Source organism: Vespa velutina, chromosome 1 (genome assembly GCF_912470025.1).
Source record: "Vespa velutina chromosome 1, iVesVel2.1, whole genome shotgun sequence".
NCBI lineage: Eukaryota > Metazoa > Arthropoda > Insecta > Hymenoptera > Vespidae > Vespa > Vespa velutina.
Window position 1 is genome coordinate 3333585 of NC_062188.1, and position 19537 is coordinate 3353121.

Below are 19537 nucleotides of genomic sequence, written 5' to 3' on the forward strand. Positions count from 1 at the left end.
TTGTTAATCTCGTCACCGTCGTTCTTCTTCGCAATCATCTTCTCTACGCAATATTTTAATATAACGTTCTAGCTATGAGAACTGTGTGTATACCAAATATATCAAAATAATGAATTTAATTACTTTTAAACGAAGAACTTGTTATTTAAATATTTCAATTTACTAACGCGATGAAATAAGTTCCAATGATTTTTCTTTCGATGAACTTGTTATGCGGAAAAAGTCATATTTTCTGGTCACCACAAACTCATTAAATATATGAAAAACATGTCAGTATTATATAATCGTCTTTGCTCAATACGATTAAATAATTTCTATTTTGTAACTTCGATAATATCAATAATGATATTATAAATATATATATATATATATATATATATATATATATATATATATATATATATATCAATTTACTTGTTTTACTTACGAGTACATTTTTTATATATACATGGCATTTATAATATGTGTGACTATAATCTATGAATGTATATACATGACAATGTAAATACAAGATTAATTGTTGGTACAGTAGTTATGTATATATAAAAAAAAAAAGAAGAAAAAAAAGAAAATTGTTATATTTTATTTAAAATTTGCAAAGACAAGGATAAATATATACATACGATTTTTAACGAATGATTTTAACAAATTAAAACAATTGTTATTATAACATAATAAAAAAAGGCCAATGATTTTTCTTTTGTAAATTAAATTTGTTTAAACTTGATAATATATTACAAATAACTTTACGGCTGAACAGTACCACACCTGGTATGTAATGAGATATTCTCGCTACTGCTTATCCATTTACGTTTCTGGTAATGGCAAACGTAACTCTACAGGAAATGCCTTCCTAATCGTAAAGGGGAAAGAAAATTATCTCCGGAGTTTGCAGTGAACGTACGTGTATACAATATTGGTCTTTTCTTTTTTTTCCATTTTCTTTTTTTCCTTTTTCTTTTTTTTTTTTTAATGGCTATAACGAAACGCTGTTATTGGGATATACATAATATAAACATAAAAAATTCCAAGCGATTACAAAAAAAAACATGAATACGAGTTTCGTGGATAGAAAAGAGAAACCTGTCCGTGTGTATTTGAAGTAAAGTAATATTTTTACATTTTCTTTCTTTTTTCTTTTTCCTTTTCTTTTCTTTTTCATATATAGTTATATATTTTCCATAATAAATAAAACATATTTTGTAAATATAAAAAAAAGATAATTCGGATAAATTATAATATAATCACATATATATATATATATATATATATATATATATATATATATGTATGTACATCGTTAAATATATACACAGTAATAGATACATATGTGTGTGTATATATATATATATATATATGTATATATATATATGTATTTTAAGAATAATATTCTTAAACTTGCGACAAATTCTTTTTATACATATTCTATTACTTTTTATTGTTGTTTAGATTTTATTCTATTTTTTTTTTTTACGTGTAAACATTAATTACGCAATATAACGAAAAATCAGTCAGAAGTAAACAATGTTAAAAAATAAAAAAGTATATATATATATATATTTTTTTTTTTTCGGTATCTCTTAAGTAATAATTAAATTTATATAGATTTAGTTATATGTACATTAATTAATTCTTAATCTTCTTATTTATAAGGTTTTTACTAAATTTTTTATATAGCAATACAAAAAGAATTGCATTAGATAGAAAAATATCGAGTGATAATATTTCTTATTTTTAGTTATCAATTTCATGTATATGCTTAATTACAATTACATTCAAGGAAAGTGTTTACAATGTAATATAAAACTTAATATAAATGTTTAACAAATTATAAACACATATAATTAACGATTAATAAATAAATCATTCGTTCTTAAAAAATATTTTTAATGGAATAAAAACGCAATATTTATGAACATGATAAATCATTTCATCGAATGTAATCAAATTGTTATTATTTGTATTGTATATGCGTGACGATAAAAATGTTACTTCACATCATTTCTTTTAATGTCATTTGAATATTTTTCTTAATTTATTTACCGTACGGCAGGTTTTTCTTTTTCCTGGGACGATAATTTACATTGGGACTTAGGCCTACGAAGTGATTAACTAGCCAGCCAGTCCCGTGGGCCTGTAGTTCCGATGAAAAAACATGATCAACGTATTACTTCATTTTCGTGACCGGATTTTGTTACATATCTTGTATCAAATAACTTCTCAATTTAATTGTTCTCACGAGATTGGATCAATCTCTGTTACAGATTCATTGTTTCCTGAAAAAAATCCCCCAAGGGACAGTGTCGGATATCGAATCCGAATTCTCCTGGTGAGAAGCAACGATATTAACAATCACTATATCACGGAGACGGTCTTATCGTACGGCAGTGTATTAAACAAACGCTTAATAATTGTACATATGCGATAATTCATTATTTTGGATATAATAACAATACCTATAAACGCTATTATAGATTTATATGTATCCTAATCATTCGATGGTTTTGGTCATGTTGTTTCAGAAATTTTTCTAGATCGACTCGTTTTTTTATGTTTAACTGTTTCTGATGCACTATCGTCCGAAATCGACGAATCCCTCAACTTTTTTCCCCGGCCAACATTTCTTTCTTCATTTTCAGAACCGACGGATTCTCTATTAGATCTTCTCCTTTGACGTTGCGGTACTTGATTTTGTGGTTCTAATGTCTCGCGTAAATATTTTCTTTTGGCCTCCCAGAACATCTCTTGCCTTTGTGCTATTTCCGGATATCTATATACGAATAATAATATAATAATAATTTTATTGAAATTTTGAAAAATTATATTTTTTTAAATGAAAATTATTACTTCTCGGGAAATTCTTTATTCGTTGGTACAATTAATTGCCATCCTTTTTTTGGTATATGTATTGCTAAATTTATAAATATCTCTTTTATTTCCTCTGATGGAAGTTTGATAACAGTAGATATGGCCCTCCGATCAAGAAATTGTTGTTCAGTGAATGATAATAACTAGAATATAATATATGTATATATATATATATTTTTTTTTTATTTGAAATAATTAATTACTATGATACTTACGATATAATCTCTAGCTCTGCACATGAGTTCTGCTGGTATACCATTTTGAGATGATACACTATCTTTAATATAAATAAGTTCACTATTTACAACCCAATTCCCTTGCACTAAAACAGCTACTTGTTGTAAATATTTCAATACAGCTGCAGTATCGTGCTCTGATGATAAAATTAATCGTAGCTGAGTAAATGATATCACCTTTGCTGGAAATAATAATTCATTGGAGATAATTATTAGAAATTAATTTGATTATATAGAATTGTTTTTGATTGTTTTTTTTTTTTTTTTTTTTTTTTTTTTTACCATACCATCTTTCATAAGAATCCTGACTTGATCGAGAAGTGGTAATGTTCTAATATAATTAAGGGATGTAATATGATTTGAGGTTTCACTTTTTGAATACTGTTCTTGATTAATAGGTGGTGCTAACATGTCTAAATACTGTTTATTTGTCAAATTTAATGCATTTATAGTTTCCTCAGTAGATGAACAAAACATTTCCAAACGTGTCAGCTGTAAAAGGAAAAAAAAGAAATGTAAATATTATAAGTGTTTAGTGTTATATATAAGTATGAAAAAAATAATCAATAATTATATTAACTTCAGCTTGTGTACTATTAACAGGAGCATAGTTTGTATGTATCCATTTTTCTTCTGAACTCTTTTTGGAAAAATGTTGAAAAGATTGTTCTTGCATTTTTTTAAGAAAATCTGGTGTTTGTCTATCAAAAGTCACATTTACTTGTTTAGGGCCTTCATCTTCTTCTTCAACATCTGTATTAATAATAATATATATATATATATACGTAATATAAATATTCTATTAAATAACATATATTAATATACATTGAATGAATAAATAGAAATTGAATATTTATATATACCTTCACCTATAGTTTTAGCTTCCTCTCTAGCACGTTTATCGCTTTTATCAAGGTAATTAAATTGTGGCCTTAATTGTATAATACCTTTCAGTGGAGTAATATGTAATTCACCGTCTTGATAAACTGCAGCTGCATAATTTGTACATTCTGGTAATGCACGAGAAGAATGCAGAACTGTTTTATCCATTAGATCACTAAAAGTAATTGCTTATTCAAAATCAAAAATTGAAAATATTCAAATACCTTTATATTATATATATAATCCAAGTTATATTTTAGTTATATTTATATATATATATTTTTTTTCATATCATAAATTCTATACATACCTATCAAATACTTTTTCATCATCTTCTTGTTCAGTTTTAGAATTACCATCGGCATTAATGGCAATTTGCCTTCCTTTCATTTTATCATAGTTAATGCTGTACGTATCAACAGCTACTTCTATTCTGACCTCTTGATTTTCTGGTTTTATTGAAGTTTTCAAAAATGTTGCATTGTCATATCCATCTCGAGCAGGACGAATAGGATATTGGAAAATAAATAATTTATTTTCAAGAGTTTTAGATAAAAATACAGGAATCTAAAATATTCAATATATATATATATATATATAATTAAGCTATATAATCTTAAATAGTTTGAAGTTAATATGACAAGAAGAATATGATCACACAAGAGGAGAAGAATATGATTACACAAAGGATATTTTTAGGTTAATCGTTTTTTTTTTTAATTCGCAATGTTATTTTTTTTGATACTTTTCTGTAATATAAGAAATTTGCGTTTGATTTTTTTAATTTTTTTAATTTTAAAAATTTTATTTTATTAAAAGAAACCTTCAATTATGTTATAAACGTGTAACCTTAATATAATAAACTTTTGATAGGACATTTAATTATCATTTATAAAGAAAAAGTATTGAATTTACCTCTTTAACCACTGGATCGTCTTCACTTTCCGTCATATTTATATCCGACATTTTTAAATGTTTTATTTTATAATTTTTAAACAAGACACGAAATTCCTCAAACACGTTGCAAGACAAACCATAGACTATTTTTCTCACGCGTTCACGTTTGAAGATCAGATGACTAAGATAGAAAAGTATCTGTAGATAAGAAGAGGAGGACCCTTTAATCACTGTTACCAACCGTATCAACCGAACGTAATGCGTATTAATATTACCAATTTTTAACTTTCGTCGTTTATATATTATTCTTTGTCATGCGAATGGTACAATTTTGTGCATCAAAATGGATAGTGCAATTTTATATATTACAACAATAAATAAAGTGAAAGATAATTTATAATTGTGCATTAGTATAAATTTACATGGCTCATAATTGTTATGGGAAAACAATTAGTTCATAATAGTGTAATTGTGTGATCAATGAACGAGTGATAAACTTATACATTAACATAATATATATATTAATTTTACCATCACCCTATTTAGGATTATTTATTATTTAGCAAAATGACTTCGATGTTTGATCAATATGAGCAAGCATCTCAAAGATCCAAACAAGTAGTACCTCCACCGATTCGAACAGATATTGTAAGTTGGATCTATTTAATTATCTAAATTTAATATATTTTCATATTTATAAATAATTATTTACAGAGCACAGCTGGATTTATTCAAATGAAATTACAAGATGATGGTCCAATATTCACAAAACAAAAAATCAACTTTTCACCTTCTGATAAAATTATTCACCTTGTAGTCAGTAGTAATTTAATTATAATAGCTATGGCTAATAATGTTCTTCTTCGTATCGATATGAAACAACCCGACAAAGTAGAAGGTATATATATATATATGTATATATATATATATATATATATAATTGTATATATAATTGTATAATTTTATTTTAAATACATCTAAAAAATTCCTTTTAATTATAGAAATTGACATTTCGAAATATGCAGTAGGCATGAAGATGTCAAATCTATTTTTGGATCCTTTAGGTTATCATTTGTTAATAACATTGACTCCAAAGAATGGAGATAATCCTCCATCAGAATTATTATATTTACACAGGAAGACAACCAAATTAAAACAAGTATGATCAGATAAAAGTTAATTACATCATTATATATTAATAATTTGATATAATACATAATGTTTTACATACAATTTATCTTTAGGCTGGTAAGTTCAAAGGCCATGAAATTACTGCGGTTGGATGGAACTTTTCAAATACTTCAGAAACAGTAACAGGACCTATTCTTCTTGGTACTTCAAAAGGTTTAATTTTTGAAACAGAAATTAGCGATGGTGATAAAATATTTAACACAAGCTTGGAACAGTATTGGCGACAGGTAAATTGGGATAACTTTATTTAATTTTTTTTTTCTCTTATTATGTCATTAGTATTACAATAGATCAACATAATGTTATAGTGCGTTAGCTTTTTTTATTCCATAATTCATTATTTCCAAAGCTTCCTAACTATTTACCTCTTTATGGTGCTAAGGAGGTAGAAGGATTGGTAAGTTGGAAATGTCTTAAAAAAGCATGTACATGATGTATTCATTCATCAAAGCTATAATAATTATATTTGATATTGATAGAAATAATAACATATTTTAATATTAAACTTTTATTTCTTCAGGTATTTGATATAGGAAAGAATAGTAAACCTCCAATTACTGGTTTAGAATTTCATAAGATACCTAACTCTGATAAATACATGATTATTGTAACTACAATTATGCGTATTTATCAATTCATTGGATCAGTACAAAATCCTGATGAAAAGCCATTATTGCAACAAGTATTTAATAAATATTTAAATGTACAAGGTAAGCAGATGTCGAGATTTTTTTTATTTATGCGTATCTAATTAAATAATAATTCTTCAAATTGTATAGAAAGTTTTGTGGAAGTTGTAAGTCTTTTAACTTACTCGAAATTACAATTTTTCTATCCATCGCTTGGTGCATTACCGAAATCATTCGGTTGGTTGACCGAGACTGGTATATTGCATGCACATGTAAGTACTTAACGTTAACAAATTGATAAATTATATAATATAAAAAATAAAACATATTCTTTTATTTTTATTTATTTATTCTTTTTTTTTTTTTTTTTTCCATACTAGATAGACCCAAACTTATCAGATCCAAAAAGTGCATTGACAAAGCAACAGATGATAACATGTCCAGAAGCAAGTCTTATGGGAAATAGCAAATCTCATACTTATACCGCACCACTTTCTTTCGTATTAACGGAATTTCATGCTTTGTTACTTTATCCAGATCGTGTGAAGGGCATATCGTTATTAAATCAAGATCTTATTTTTGAAGATATATATAACGATGTATATACTATTAATATATGGATTATATTTTGTATCATTTAATATTATCTTTTTTTTTTTTTAATAATATATTTTTCAATCTAGACAGTTGAAAAGTTACTCAATATTGTGAAAGATCCGATAAATCGTAGTGTCTGGGCTTACAGTGAAAGAGCAGTCTTTAAATATAAAGTAACTAAGGAAGATAGAAATGTTTGGCAGGTATAAATCTTTCTCTATTAATATATAATAATTATTAGATCGTATATATGTATATATATATATATATATATCGATCGTATCTATATAGCGATGATATTTGTCATAGGTTTATCTAGACAAAGGAGAATTTGAACTAGCTAAACAATATTGCAAAGATAATCCTGCATACATTGATCAAGTACTTGTGAAACAAGCTGAAATGTTATTTAAAAATCAACAGTAAATTAAACTCAAATTTTCTTTTCTTATTTATTTATTAATATTCGCATAGTAATGTTATCATCTTGTTTTTAGATATGAGGAAAGTGCTTTAATATATGCGGACACTCATTCATCGTTTGAAGAAATTTCATTGAAATTTCTTCAGGAGTGGCAGATAGAAGCATTGAAAATATTTTTGAAAAAGGTAATAATAAATTTCATCTCATCTCTTATTTTTGTTTGTTTTAATTATTGTTATATTATTTTATATAATAAATAGATATACGAATTTATTAATAATTTATTTTTCATAATATTTTAGAAACTCGACGGTTTGAAATCTCAGGATAAGACTCAAATAACAATGATTGTTGTATGGGTAATAGAATTATTTATGAGTCAAATGGGAGAAGTAAGAAGCAATGATAGCTCATATATTCATAATCCACAGTATATAGCATTGCAAAAACAATTTGATAGTTTTCTTGCTATGCAAAAAGTTGAGGTATGTTTTTTCTTTTTTCTTCTTTTTTTTTTTTTTTTTTTTTTTTTTTTAATTAGTTAAAATAAATAGTTATCTATATAATATTTCTATGAAAGATTCTTAATTTGTTTTTTTTTCCTTTTTTTTTTTTTTTTTACAGGAGTGTATAAAGAGAAATCGTAAAACAATTTATGAGTTAATGTCAAGTCATGGGGATAAAGAAAATTTAATGCGTTTAACGATAATGCATAGTAATTACGAGGAAGTAATAAGACAACATTTGTATAAAAATAATTATTTAGAAGCCCTTGAAGTATTAAAAAGTCAAACCAATAAAGATTTATTTTATCAATTCTCTGGTACTTTGTTACAAGAATTGCCACGTCCTACTGTGACTGCTTTAATTTCACAAGGATCTTTATTGAAACCATCAAAGTTGCTTCCAGCTTTAGTATCTTGTAACTGTGATGAAAAACACGTAAGAAGCTTTAAAATCATTTAAATTATATTCTATGAAAGTATGGAGAGGTTTTTATATTATATCAATATTAATATTTTCTTTTTACATTGTGTCTAGGCTAAAGAAATTATCAGATATTTAGAATTTTGCGTATACAAACAAAGTTGCCAGGAACAAGCAATTCATAATTTTTTACTTTCACTGTACGCACGTTATAAAGAGGAAGAAGTCATGCGTTACATTAGCTCACAAGGTATATATTATATCATGTATAAATATTATTTATCTTTCATACTCTTTTCTTTCAATATAATCATATTTTTCTTCTTTTTTTTTTTTTTTAAGGCCAATATATAAGTATGGTACATTATGATGTACATTATGCCTTAAGATTGTGTCAGGAGGCTGGTTTAACAGAGGCATGTGTTCAATTATCGGCTTTGCTTGGTTTGTGGACAAGAGCAGTAGATTTGGCATTAACAATTAAAGTTGATCTTGCTAAACAAATTGCATCTATGCCCTCTGAACGGGATGATACTTTACGTAAAAAATTATGGTTAAAAATAGGTAATACATATAAATTGTTTCTAATCTTTTATTGTGTTGTATTTTCAATGAATATTTTTTTTATTCTTATTTCATCTTTTTTTTTTTTTTTTTTTTTTTTTGCTGAACACGTAGTGCGTGAAAAGAATGATATACAACAAGTGATGGAATTTTTACAACAATGCGATTTAGTTAGGATAGAAGATATTTTACCATTCTTTTCGGACTTCGTTACAATAGATCATTTTAAAGATGCCATTTGTAAATCCTTACAGGTAAAAACTTTAATGTATAGAATTGTAATTGGTAAGAACATGCGTTATTTTTTTTTTTTTTCTATTATTCAAATAGGATTATAATCGACATATTCAAGATCTCAAAGAAGAAATGGAAGAGGCAACAAAATCAGCTGAAGTTATTAGAAAGGATATACAAGCTTTTAGAACGAGGTACGTTATACATATCAATATAATATTATAAGATGAAAAATGAAATATTATAAATGTAAATATATAATTGTAATTAATTTTATAGGTGCACTTTTGTAGATGCAAGAGATACATGCAATTCTTGTGATATTCAACTTTTATTAAGGCCTTTTTATGTATTTCCTTGTGGGCATAGATTTCACAGTGACTGTCTTGTTGCCGCATTAACACCCATGTTATCAATGGATCAACGAACAAAACTTGCCGATCTTCAACGTCAACTTACAGCCATTTCAAATAAATCTGAAGATACAACATCAATTGGAATGGTATCTCTATCAATTAAAGATCAAATTAAAGCTGATATAGACGAATTGGTAGCTTCAGAATGTTTATACTGTGGAGAACTTATGATAGAGTAAGTTGTTCCTTTATCAATTATAGTATATTTATTATTGCTCTTTTTTTTTTTTTTTTTTTTTTTAATTAGGATCTGGTAAGTTTGTAAAATATTATATTTCAGATCAATTGATAAGCCATTTATAGAAGAAGAAGATTATGAAAGAGTAATGAGAGAATGGGCATAAATGCAATGAAGGTAATAATATGTCTAGTAAAATATATAAAGGTGATGTGCGCCTTGTTTAAATATTATCTATTCGTAATTTGTACACTGAAATAGGTAAATATTTTTAATGCATTTTATTTATAAAGAAGATATATTTATGAGAGAAGAGTAATGAAATACTACATGTTTTTAAACCCGATTTGCAATTTATTTGTATACTGCGTATATTTCTTTCTTGTTTTTTTTTTTTGTTTTTTTTTTTTTTGGCCAGGAATAAATTGTATAAATGTATAAAAGTCTACCTCTGTACTTAATATAGGTATTATAATTTTTAACATGAAACAATGCAAAGAGAAAAAAATCTTATATTTAAGTGATATTAATTTAAAATTTTCCACATATTATTAAAATTAGTCTTCTAAGTATTTGTTATAAATGCTTCTGCTTTTTTATTACGTTTACTAACAGATTTATTTCCATAAATATAATAACGTAAGGGTTTGTTCGACCATTCAGGACCACAGCTATCGATACCTATTCTTGCGCACTTAACAATTTTGATTTTTTCTTGAAATGAATCATCTTCTATCCAAAGACCTTTCCAGGTACACAGTGAATATTTATTATGACTTTTATGCAATTGGAAAGACATACAAAGTTTTGAAGGCCCATTACACAATTCATGTACTTTCAAGTCTTTAATAGTTCCTTTAGACATATTTGATTTTTTTTTCAAGATTCGCTGATTACTCATGTACTCAGTGCCTTCTAAAGGATCAAGAGCTCTTATCAGCACAGCACTGCCATCACCTAAAATCTTACCAAGATATTCTTTTTGATGGAATATCAAAAATATTATCAATAATTATATGGTATATGTATTAGCTTCGTTGTCTCTATTATATTCACTAACATTAGGATTTCCTAATATATAATAACGAGATAATTTAATTGGTTGTTTCTCTGACAAACTTTCAATATGTACAGGTGGTACCGTTACAATAGTAATAGATTTTATACATGAATCATGTTCTATCCATAAATTATTACAATTATAGATATATTTTTGATTGAATTCATCTTCATCAATAACAAATGCAGTACAAATTTTAAATGAATTATTGCAAAGATCGGTCGTTTTAATTTGTTTAACATTCTTTACAATTTCTTTTTCCTTTTTATTTTCTTTAACGTGCATATTTCTGAGTAATTCCATATAATCAAGACCAAGTAAAGGTTCCACAGCTTTGATTAATACATAACCATCGGATTCTAAATATTTATTTAAAATTGTTTTTCAAAGTAATAATTTATATTAATAATTATTAACTCACCTTGACTTGATATGTTGAAACAATAATACATCCCATAAGTCATATATATATAAATTGTGCCAGGTGACATATACATTGGTATATTACGAGGTGTAACTTTATTTTGATAAGAATGAGAAGCTTTATCAACTGCACCTAAATAACCTTCAGTTTCTACAATTCTACCTTTTAATATCGTTCCATTTTCTAAGCGACGAACAAGTACTTTTCCTATTATTATATAAAAATAAAATTTTAGGTTGGAAACTATGAAACGGGCGTTGAATGAAAATAAATAACTAAACAAAAACGTCCGTTTCATAGTTTCCAACCTAATACATATATATATATATATATATATATGTATGTATTTTAAAAATGTGCTTTTACAAATTAAATTAATTACCTAAAAGATGTTGAGCAAGTTGTTCGCAAGGTGTATCAAAAAATTCAAATGGAAGCCGAGACGAAGATATTTCTTTTTCCCAAGGTGTAACAGGTGGATCCTCTAATTGTTTTAATTCCTCTTTCATCATTTTCAAATCCACTATCGCTCTTATTTTTTTCCTTGTAACATTTTTATTATCCGTATGTGATATTTCTACGATTTCTTTCTTTCCTAAGATAGAATAGATTTTAGAAGAATAAAGATTTTCTTTTTTTTCTTTTTTGTTTTTTTTTTTTTTTTTTTTATGAGTACAAAGAGAAAGTTTAATTATTTAATTTTCATAATTCGATTACCCTCAAAATCCTTTAATTTAATCGTATCTAAAGATTTATCATTTTCATTTCGCAATACTTTCAAATTTATTTTAGACCTTTTAATTTCCTTATCCTTAGGTTGAAGTACCTCGACGAAATTCTAAAAATTATTATGAGAAATTATAAATAAATACAAAAGTAATCGAAAATAATATCATCAATAAAATCATTGAAAATAATATTAATAATATTAATTAAAAAATTAAAGAACATTACCTGTTCAGTTTTCGTAACCATAGCTGTTTCACAAATATCATTTTCATTGTGATTAATTTTATTATCAACAGTATTAATTCTTTTTGTTCGTTTCATCGAGGAATCGTTATATATTGAACAAAATTTTCTATTATCGTTAATTCTTCGTTTTGTATATTCTATTAGAAAATAATTCAATTAAAGATATTAATTAATTCGTTTAAACGAATTTATAAGATTGTGATTTTCTTCGATTAAAATATAAAAATATCTTTGAAGTTGGACAAAAGAGAGATAAACGTCAAACGTCAGTGTTACCACCATTAAAATAGAAAAATCAAAAATATATTAAGATAATTTTACTAAATATCTACAATTAAGTAGATCTCACGATGGCGGTAAATATTAAAAAAGAGATCTCAAACAATTTGTTGTGTTCTAATTGTAAAGATTCAACACTTTGCAAAACTTTTCTCTCCTTTTTTTTTTCCTCTTTTTCTTTTCTTTTCTTACATTGTTATATCATAATAAAACTATACATACGATGCAAGATGTTATTCAATGTTCTGTAATTAATCAAACGTTGTAGAATTTCATTAATAGACGACATGTATTTGTAATATATTACGATATCGTATACTGGATCAAAAAAGACGGGAAGAAACTTTTGTTAGGTTATGTACAATGAAACTTTTTCCCTGACACGACGATCAAATTCGAATAACATAAGAGAGAATAATTCATATTTCAAATGTCTTTAAAATCGATACCAAGGGACAATAATAATAATTACATAATTACAACGAACAATATTAATTTTATTTTTAAACATTAAATAAATGCATTTATATTGGCTACATTTCTTTCAAAAGTGTGAAGTAAGAAGCTGCCGTATTGAAGACCTAGAAGAACGTTTATAAATATTTCTAATGAAATACTTTATTATTTATTTAAAAGAGAGAGAGAGAGAGAGAGAGAGAGAGATGAAAAAAAAAACAAGAAAAACAAAAGAAATCGACTTCCGTTTGTAGAAAAAAATAAAAAAATAAATAAATAAAAATAAATAAATAAATAGAAATCAGAATAAAATAAAAAACGTAAGTAAATACCTTAGTAAGAGTTTGAAGGGATAAAACTTTAAATATTGCCGCGTTTACGCAACAATAAGTTTGTGCTCTGATAATAATCAGACAGAGGTCCTTCCGATACGTCGTTGGTAAATTATACCAAGGTATGTCGAAATAAATCGAATCTGCTATTTTGATGCTCTCTTGAACAAGTAATTCGGCGGGCCAACACCAAATTAACAATTGTATCATCATCGAGCATAGATAAGAAATGAATTTTATTAAATCTAGCCCAGAAGCACCGTACATTACGGAATAACCGCTCAAACAAATTTCTAATCCGCTCGTCAAAAGTTGTACAAATATTATGGGACTTATTAAATCGTTCGTTTCTTTAACCACACTGCGAATAAGAAATTAACAAACGAATAATCGAGAATGTTTCTTTGAATTCTTTAAAAAAAAAAAAAATTACTTTTTGTCCCTTTTTTTTTTCTTTTTTTTTTTTTTCAAATGCAACAGCGTAAATTGTGTACATTATATATGTATATGTGTGTGTGTGTATATATATATATATGTATATATATATATATGTACAACGATTCATTTTTCTCTTTACATTATCATTCGTTGGTGATGCTCAATGCTTTTCTTTATCTGACATTTTAGCTTCACGGAAATCGTATTGTCCTTTATCAAAGCTTGACCGACATTCCTTCCAATACTGCGGAACCATGCTTGAATTAATTTGAATTGACCGCATATATGTAATATCAAGGTCATCATAGTAGCGTCCAAACCGATAATTCCGGCACAACAGATAACCGATGCCAATATCTGACATATAAAGGCAATCTCAAAGCTTGGAGACTGTAAAGCTTTTGGTCCGTACCTGGATTTGTAAATATTACGACATATCTAAATATTTACATATAATCAGCAATAATAATAACTATACAATAATAATAATAATATTTCTTGACACAGATATAGATCGTTGAAAGGAAACGGGACAAGAATAGATTCCATTGGTCGAGAGAAGGAAAAATATTTTCTTTCTTTTTTTTTTTTTTTTTTTTTTAAATAGACCAGGATTATTTTTATTACCATACTTCGAACGGCATATGATAAATCATTTCGGTTTGGTTGCCTTTCGAGTGACCCTCTTTAATCCGAATTATCACGGCCACGATTGTGAATGTCATAACGTTGCATATACCAGAAAAAAGGAAGCCCATTGTTAATATTCTAGCTTTGCCAGCTAGATCCTCGTAGCATTTTCTATTATTCGTATCATTGGACATGTACCAACAATTCCTTATATCCTTGTATAATTTCAATGATATTTTTCTTCTGGCCAATAAGTAAATCATTTTGAACAGTAGCTGACCGACTGTCGTAGATACGCAACCTACACCTAGTAAAGTAGGAAATTATTATTCCAATCTTATCTATGTACATATAACTATGCATATATATATATATATATATATATATGTATATATGTATGTACATACACATGCATATTAATTGATTGACTCTCATATTGTTTAAAATTAACTCATTCAAAAAGTTCAATCCAACTTACCTGTCAATACTTCTATATCTCCCCAATTCATTATTATCGCCAAAATCTCTGGCACGAGAACACTGCTGACAGCTGTCAAAGCAAAGAATACGCGAAAGTAAGCGAAGGACTTTTTCATCATTATACTTTTTTTCTCCTCGATCGGCCATATTCCAACGATATTGCATAAAATCTTATTGGGAAGTATGTAATAATCTATCGTATTACATTCGAGCGTTTGCCTTTTCATTACGATCCTTTGAATTTTTATATATAGATATATTAATACATATATATATTATTATTATTTTCTTCCTTTTTATTTTTCAATTTACGTCAATCTATATTGAAATACACGAACGATGATAGTCTCATTGATGACAGAGAAGCTAGCTTGTAATCAGTACCGTGAATCTCTAAAAGACTTGAAAAGAAAATGACAGGATATCTCAGAGGTAGCGAACGTACACAAACGAACTGCTGGCTTTTGTGCTTTCCCCCTATCAATCGGTGTTACTTTACAATATTAATGATTCCACTCTGTTCGACCACTTGTTTATTCCCTTCGTTCTCTCTCTCTCTCTCTCTCTCTCTCTCTCTCTCTCTCTCTCTCTCTCTCTATCTTTTCCTTTCTCTCGTTAAACGAGCTGATGTGAAGAAACATAAGATATAGAGTACCGATACTGTTATCAGCCATTCGACTTGTACTTCATTAATATTTAACGAAAGACTCCAGAAAGAATATAAAGGGAATAATGTATTCTCTCTCTCTCTCTCTCTCTCTTTCTCTTTTCTTTTTATCTCATGCTTGAATTATACCGTCTTTGTGCTATACTTCGTCGTATGATCGTGACAACATATCGTGACTAAAAGTAAGAGAGAAACTGGAGGATGTGAAATCGTGTTAAGAGTAATCCAAGACGATTCTCGACAAAGGTATGGAATTGGTTTGAAGAAAAAAAAAAAAAAAGAAAAAAAAAAAAAAAAAAAAACAAAATTTTCATATAGCGTTACCTGAGCGTAATATAAAAATTCTACATGATAACATTTCTTAGGCAAAAAAGAGTTTTCGTGATAAGCGATCATTCGTTTGTCGTATGACTAATGTCACTTTTCATTGTCGACGGAGCTATCGTAGTAATATTTCAAAAGATGCAAATGAAATTTACGTTCTTTTCATTTCGATGTTGATTAAGATAACCAGAGAAAACCAGATGTTACCAAAATTAACATGATTTATGATATTGTGTATATGTTGAGAAAATGAAGAGGAAAATTTTGGAATGATTAGAAATTAATTATAATACAACTATATTCGATTGTAATATTAAATATCATTATCATTATATTTCTTAGAATTAATATTATCGTTATAATTATTATTTACGGTCAGTGTTGCGACAGTCTTTAGTTTTTAAGTAAAATATCACATTATATTGTAAATTATAATAATTCTTAATTATTAATTCTTAAATTAATCGTTAATAACTATGGAAATGTATATTATTGACTTCTATTTATATATATATATATATATATATATATATATATATATATATATATATATATATATATATATATATTCATTTATTTATTTTAATAAATCCTTTTATAGAATTTGAGGTGAATTACATTGAAAAGGAACACTTTGATGTTTTATTTATTAATGGACTTTTGAATTTCAAGAAGGCTCTTCCCTTTTGTTTCTGGTATAAAGTAGTAAACATAAGGGATACAGGTCATGACAATAAAACCGAACGTCCAGAAAACGACTTTCTCTTCGGTTAAGTCAAGAAATGGTTGAAAAGTTTTCGTTACAATGAAGGATAACAAAGCGTTTCCACATCCTAATAGAAGAGAGGCTAATGTTTTCAAATCTGCTGGGAACATTTCTCCTAAAAGTGCACCTGGCACGGGCACAAAGCCGCAAGCTAAGAAAATATAATAACATAGTAAAGCAGTGAGTGGTAGCCACTCGAGGATTTGCGATTTGATGCCAGTCGACATAATGTGGAAATGTAGACCCAGTAATCCGAGAGAAATGGTTACACCGAGACTCGATATCATTAACAGAGACCTTCTGCCAAATCTGTCTACTACAATAACCGCACTAGCTCCAGCTACAATAGTAGCGAATCCTAAGATCATGACGACGACGCTAGGTGTAAGATTCATCCCAGATTTAATTACGATTATCTCGGCATATGCGTTGATAATGGCGTATCCACTTCCGTGTACTAATACATTCAGACCTAACAAGATCATGGCGTTTTTCAAGTTACCTACGATCAAACGATTATAAGAATTATTTGCTTTTAATCCTATGATCAGGTTTATATATATATATATATATATATATATATATATATATATATATAAATATATTCAATATAAAATTTTATGGTACTTATACTAAAATATAATATACCTGGAAGTATGAATGCTTTGAGCTTCATCATAATACTACTTTCAGCACCATCGACGAAATCCTGAAGCTCTCGCATCTCAGCCTTCACGTCAGCTTCTCGTCGGAACCACTTCAAAGATGCCTCTGCTTTGTCGATATCTCCATGGAGGATGTAATGGTACGGTGATTCGGGTATCAGGGATACGAGGGCCATGAAGAGGATATTCGGTACGAGGCTCACGTAAGCGAACATCTCCATGGACAGATAAGGACCCATCACGTTGCCCAAGAACATACCCACGGACGCTGCGTTTATGTTCATGGATATCTAAAGGCGCGACCTCGGTTAAGATCTTCTCTTTTGTGAAAAGATTATGTTGAGTAGCTTTAGGTTATTTTACTTTCTTATAAAAATTACGTATAGTAAGTATTGATCGATATTTAGGTACGCCAATACGTATATATGAATTTTCATATTAATTCGGATAATATTGGAATCAATAACAGAATGTAATATTCTTTGTGTATAATTTGAACGAAGGCTAGGACGATATATTAAAATGAATCGAACGTTTTCTACGAATTAAATATGAAAATAAAATACATTACCAGAGCCCCACGTATTTTCGGATTAGCGATCTCTCCTAGGTACAAAGCAAGGGACAGCCAGACCATACCCGATCCAATTCCAGAACAGAATCTTGATATGTAAAGCCACGTGACTGACGTTGTACATATACTGAATACCCAACTCAAGGCCAATGGTAGACCACCGATGATAAGCTGTTTCTTTCGTCCAACATATTCTGAAGATCATGTTGTGACACACGCATTACAGATAATGTCATCCTGAGAACAAGATCACCACAACTCAGAACACTCTTCTTGTCCTTTCATCAGAATAATCGATTTTTTTTCGATCGTTGTTTTTTTTTTTCTTTCTTTCTTTTTCTTTCTTTTTTTTTTCTTTCTCCTTCACTTTACGCTCCTTCCAAAGAGTTAACTCGAATTTAGATTCTCTTTGTTTTACATAATGCCACTTACATCGTATATTTCGATAATTGCTGAGTCGTGGCTGGCTTGTTCTTAGGTCGCTTTATTGCTCTTATAAACTCTTGTTCAAACTGTTGTGTTCGCCGATCGTTCAATTGTCTGTTTCTAAGCTTGAATGGAGGATCGGTTGAGTCAACTGAGTAAAACGATTCAGATTATACTTTACTAAGATTGCTTCTTGGTACCTTGACGAATCATTATTGTTTCATTCGAAAGATATTATTTAACACAAAGCTATAAGGCTTGTATAGAAATTTTTGAGGGAATCAATGATACTTCAAATTTTGTTCATGAGGCTTATCTCAACGAATCCTTTTTCCAATTTCAAAAGAATACATATCTTTACCTTGAATTATCGAACCGATCAGAGCTCCGAAAAGTCTTCCAAGATTTAAAAGAGACGCTATCCAGGATGCTTCGTTATCCGTTAATCTAATAGGCATGTCAGATGTCGTTGATGTCAATTGGGCCAAATATGGTGATGCCCAACCATTTGCCAAGCCACTCACGATCGGAGCCAAACTGACTGTCGATAATGTATGTATATTAGAGAAATAATTATTGAAAATGGGTATTATGTATAATCAAATAATAAACAAAAAAAGTTATTTACTAGCGCATGCCGCTAACCATTGTGGCCACACTGTTATTTGTCGGTATTCTTGTTTCTCAGGATCCTTCGAGTCGGACATTTTTCGATCGTCGGACCTCTCGTTAGGCGTACAGGGTTGTAAAAACACGTGTTGCGTGTACCGTCAATGACTTTTAGACTGTCTCCCTATACCCTAGAACACGGATCCACCATACGAGGAAGACAACAGGAGACAAGACGTGATACATTTACTTTTCGATAAGATGATGACATATTTACTGTCGTCAAGACACGATTTGATTATTCATGAATGTCTCGCATGTTTGCATCTCAGATCGCGCGATCTATAAAACATGTTATCTAAATGTATTTTCCACGACGTTGTCAGATA

General features: G+C 28.1%; 5 protein-coding genes across 13 annotated transcripts; 1 reads left to right on the forward strand and 4 right to left on the reverse strand.

Moving 5' to 3' along the window:
• Positions 1–1635: 1635 nt before the first annotated feature.
• Positions 1636–5094, reverse strand: LOC124951871 (DNA-directed RNA polymerase III subunit RPC5). Of its 2 annotated transcripts, XR_007101739.1 has the most exons (9): positions 4902–5094; positions 4297–4553; positions 3968–4161; positions 3685–3857; positions 3392–3596; positions 3084–3286; positions 2848–3011; positions 2457–2770; positions 1636–2326 (listed from the first exon to the last, which is right to left on the reverse strand). XR_007101739.1 is itself a non-coding variant. In XM_047500884.1 (8 exons), the coding sequence occupies exons 1-8, from the start codon at positions 4950–4952 to the stop codon at positions 2509–2511; spliced, it is 1509 nt and encodes a 502-aa protein (XP_047356840.1). In that variant the 5' UTR covers positions 4953–5093; the 3' UTR covers positions 1636–2508. The 2 variants fall into 2 exon arrangements, 1 of the variants encoding a protein (XP_047356840.1); XM_047500884.1 differs by having other exon boundaries at positions 1636–2770; positions 4902–5093.
• A 23-nt stretch (positions 5095–5117) lies between these two features.
• On the forward strand, positions 5118–12887 carry LOC124951858 (vacuolar protein sorting-associated protein 18 homolog). 4 transcript variants are annotated; one of them, XM_047500851.1, is made up of 20 exons: positions 5118–5531; positions 5598–5781; positions 5885–6042; positions 6128–6301; positions 6424–6471; positions 6595–6784; positions 6854–6975; positions 7084–7302; positions 7387–7503; positions 7610–7722; positions 7798–7909; positions 8027–8209; positions 8349–8666; positions 8766–8901; positions 8994–9215; positions 9318–9469; positions 9546–9643; positions 9729–10040; positions 10146–10220; positions 10928–12887. In XM_047500851.1, the coding sequence occupies exons 1-19, from the start codon at positions 5451–5453 to the stop codon at positions 10207–10209; spliced, it is 3003 nt and encodes a 1000-aa protein (XP_047356807.1). In that variant the 5' UTR covers positions 5118–5450; the 3' UTR covers positions 10210–10220; positions 10928–12887. The 4 variants fall into 4 exon arrangements, with proteins under 4 accessions (XP_047356807.1, XP_047356828.1, XP_047356796.1 ...); XM_047500872.1 differs by lacking the exon at positions 10928–12887 and having other exon boundaries at positions 9819–10040; positions 10146–10626; XM_047500840.1 differs by lacking the exon at positions 10928–12887 and having other exon boundaries at positions 5119–5531; positions 10146–10626.
• On the reverse strand, positions 8503–13180 carry LOC124951890 (DNA-3-methyladenine glycosylase-like). Of its 5 annotated transcripts, none has more exons than XM_047500959.1 (6): positions 13004–13180; positions 12482–12639; positions 12245–12365; positions 11910–12122; positions 11525–11710; positions 8503–11021 (listed from the first exon to the last, which is right to left on the reverse strand). In XM_047500959.1, the coding sequence occupies exons 1-6, from the start codon at positions 13068–13070 to the stop codon at positions 10609–10611; spliced, it is 1158 nt and encodes a 385-aa protein (XP_047356915.1). In that variant the 5' UTR covers positions 13071–13180; the 3' UTR covers positions 8503–10608. The 5 variants fall into 5 exon arrangements, with proteins under 5 accessions (XP_047356915.1, XP_047356903.1, XP_047356882.1 ...); XM_047500947.1 differs by having other exon boundaries at positions 8503–11000; positions 11525–11734; positions 13004–13177; XM_047500926.1 differs by having other exon boundaries at positions 11525–11734; positions 13004–13177.
• A 134-nt stretch (positions 13181–13314) lies between these two features.
• On the reverse strand, positions 13315–15668 carry LOC124951885 (odorant receptor 22c-like). Its single transcript, XM_047500914.1, has 5 exons — positions 15116–15668; positions 14635–14944; positions 14147–14419; positions 13570–13930; positions 13315–13362 (listed from the first exon to the last, which is right to left on the reverse strand). Exons 1-5 carry the CDS (start codon positions 15342–15344, stop codon positions 13315–13317), a joined length of 1221 nt encoding a protein of 406 aa, XP_047356870.1. The 5' UTR covers positions 15345–15668.
• Positions 15669–16678: 1010 nt separating this feature from the next.
• LOC124951878 (facilitated trehalose transporter Tret1-like) lies at positions 16679–19393 on the reverse strand. Its single transcript, XM_047500902.1, has 5 exons — positions 19168–19393; positions 18901–19080; positions 18111–18307; positions 17523–17829; positions 16679–17376 (listed from the first exon to the last, which is right to left on the reverse strand). The coding sequence occupies exons 1-5, from the start codon at positions 19244–19246 to the stop codon at positions 16751–16753; spliced, it is 1389 nt and encodes a 462-aa protein (XP_047356858.1). The 5' UTR covers positions 19247–19393; the 3' UTR covers positions 16679–16750.
• Between the last annotated feature and the right edge of the window lie 144 nt (positions 19394–19537).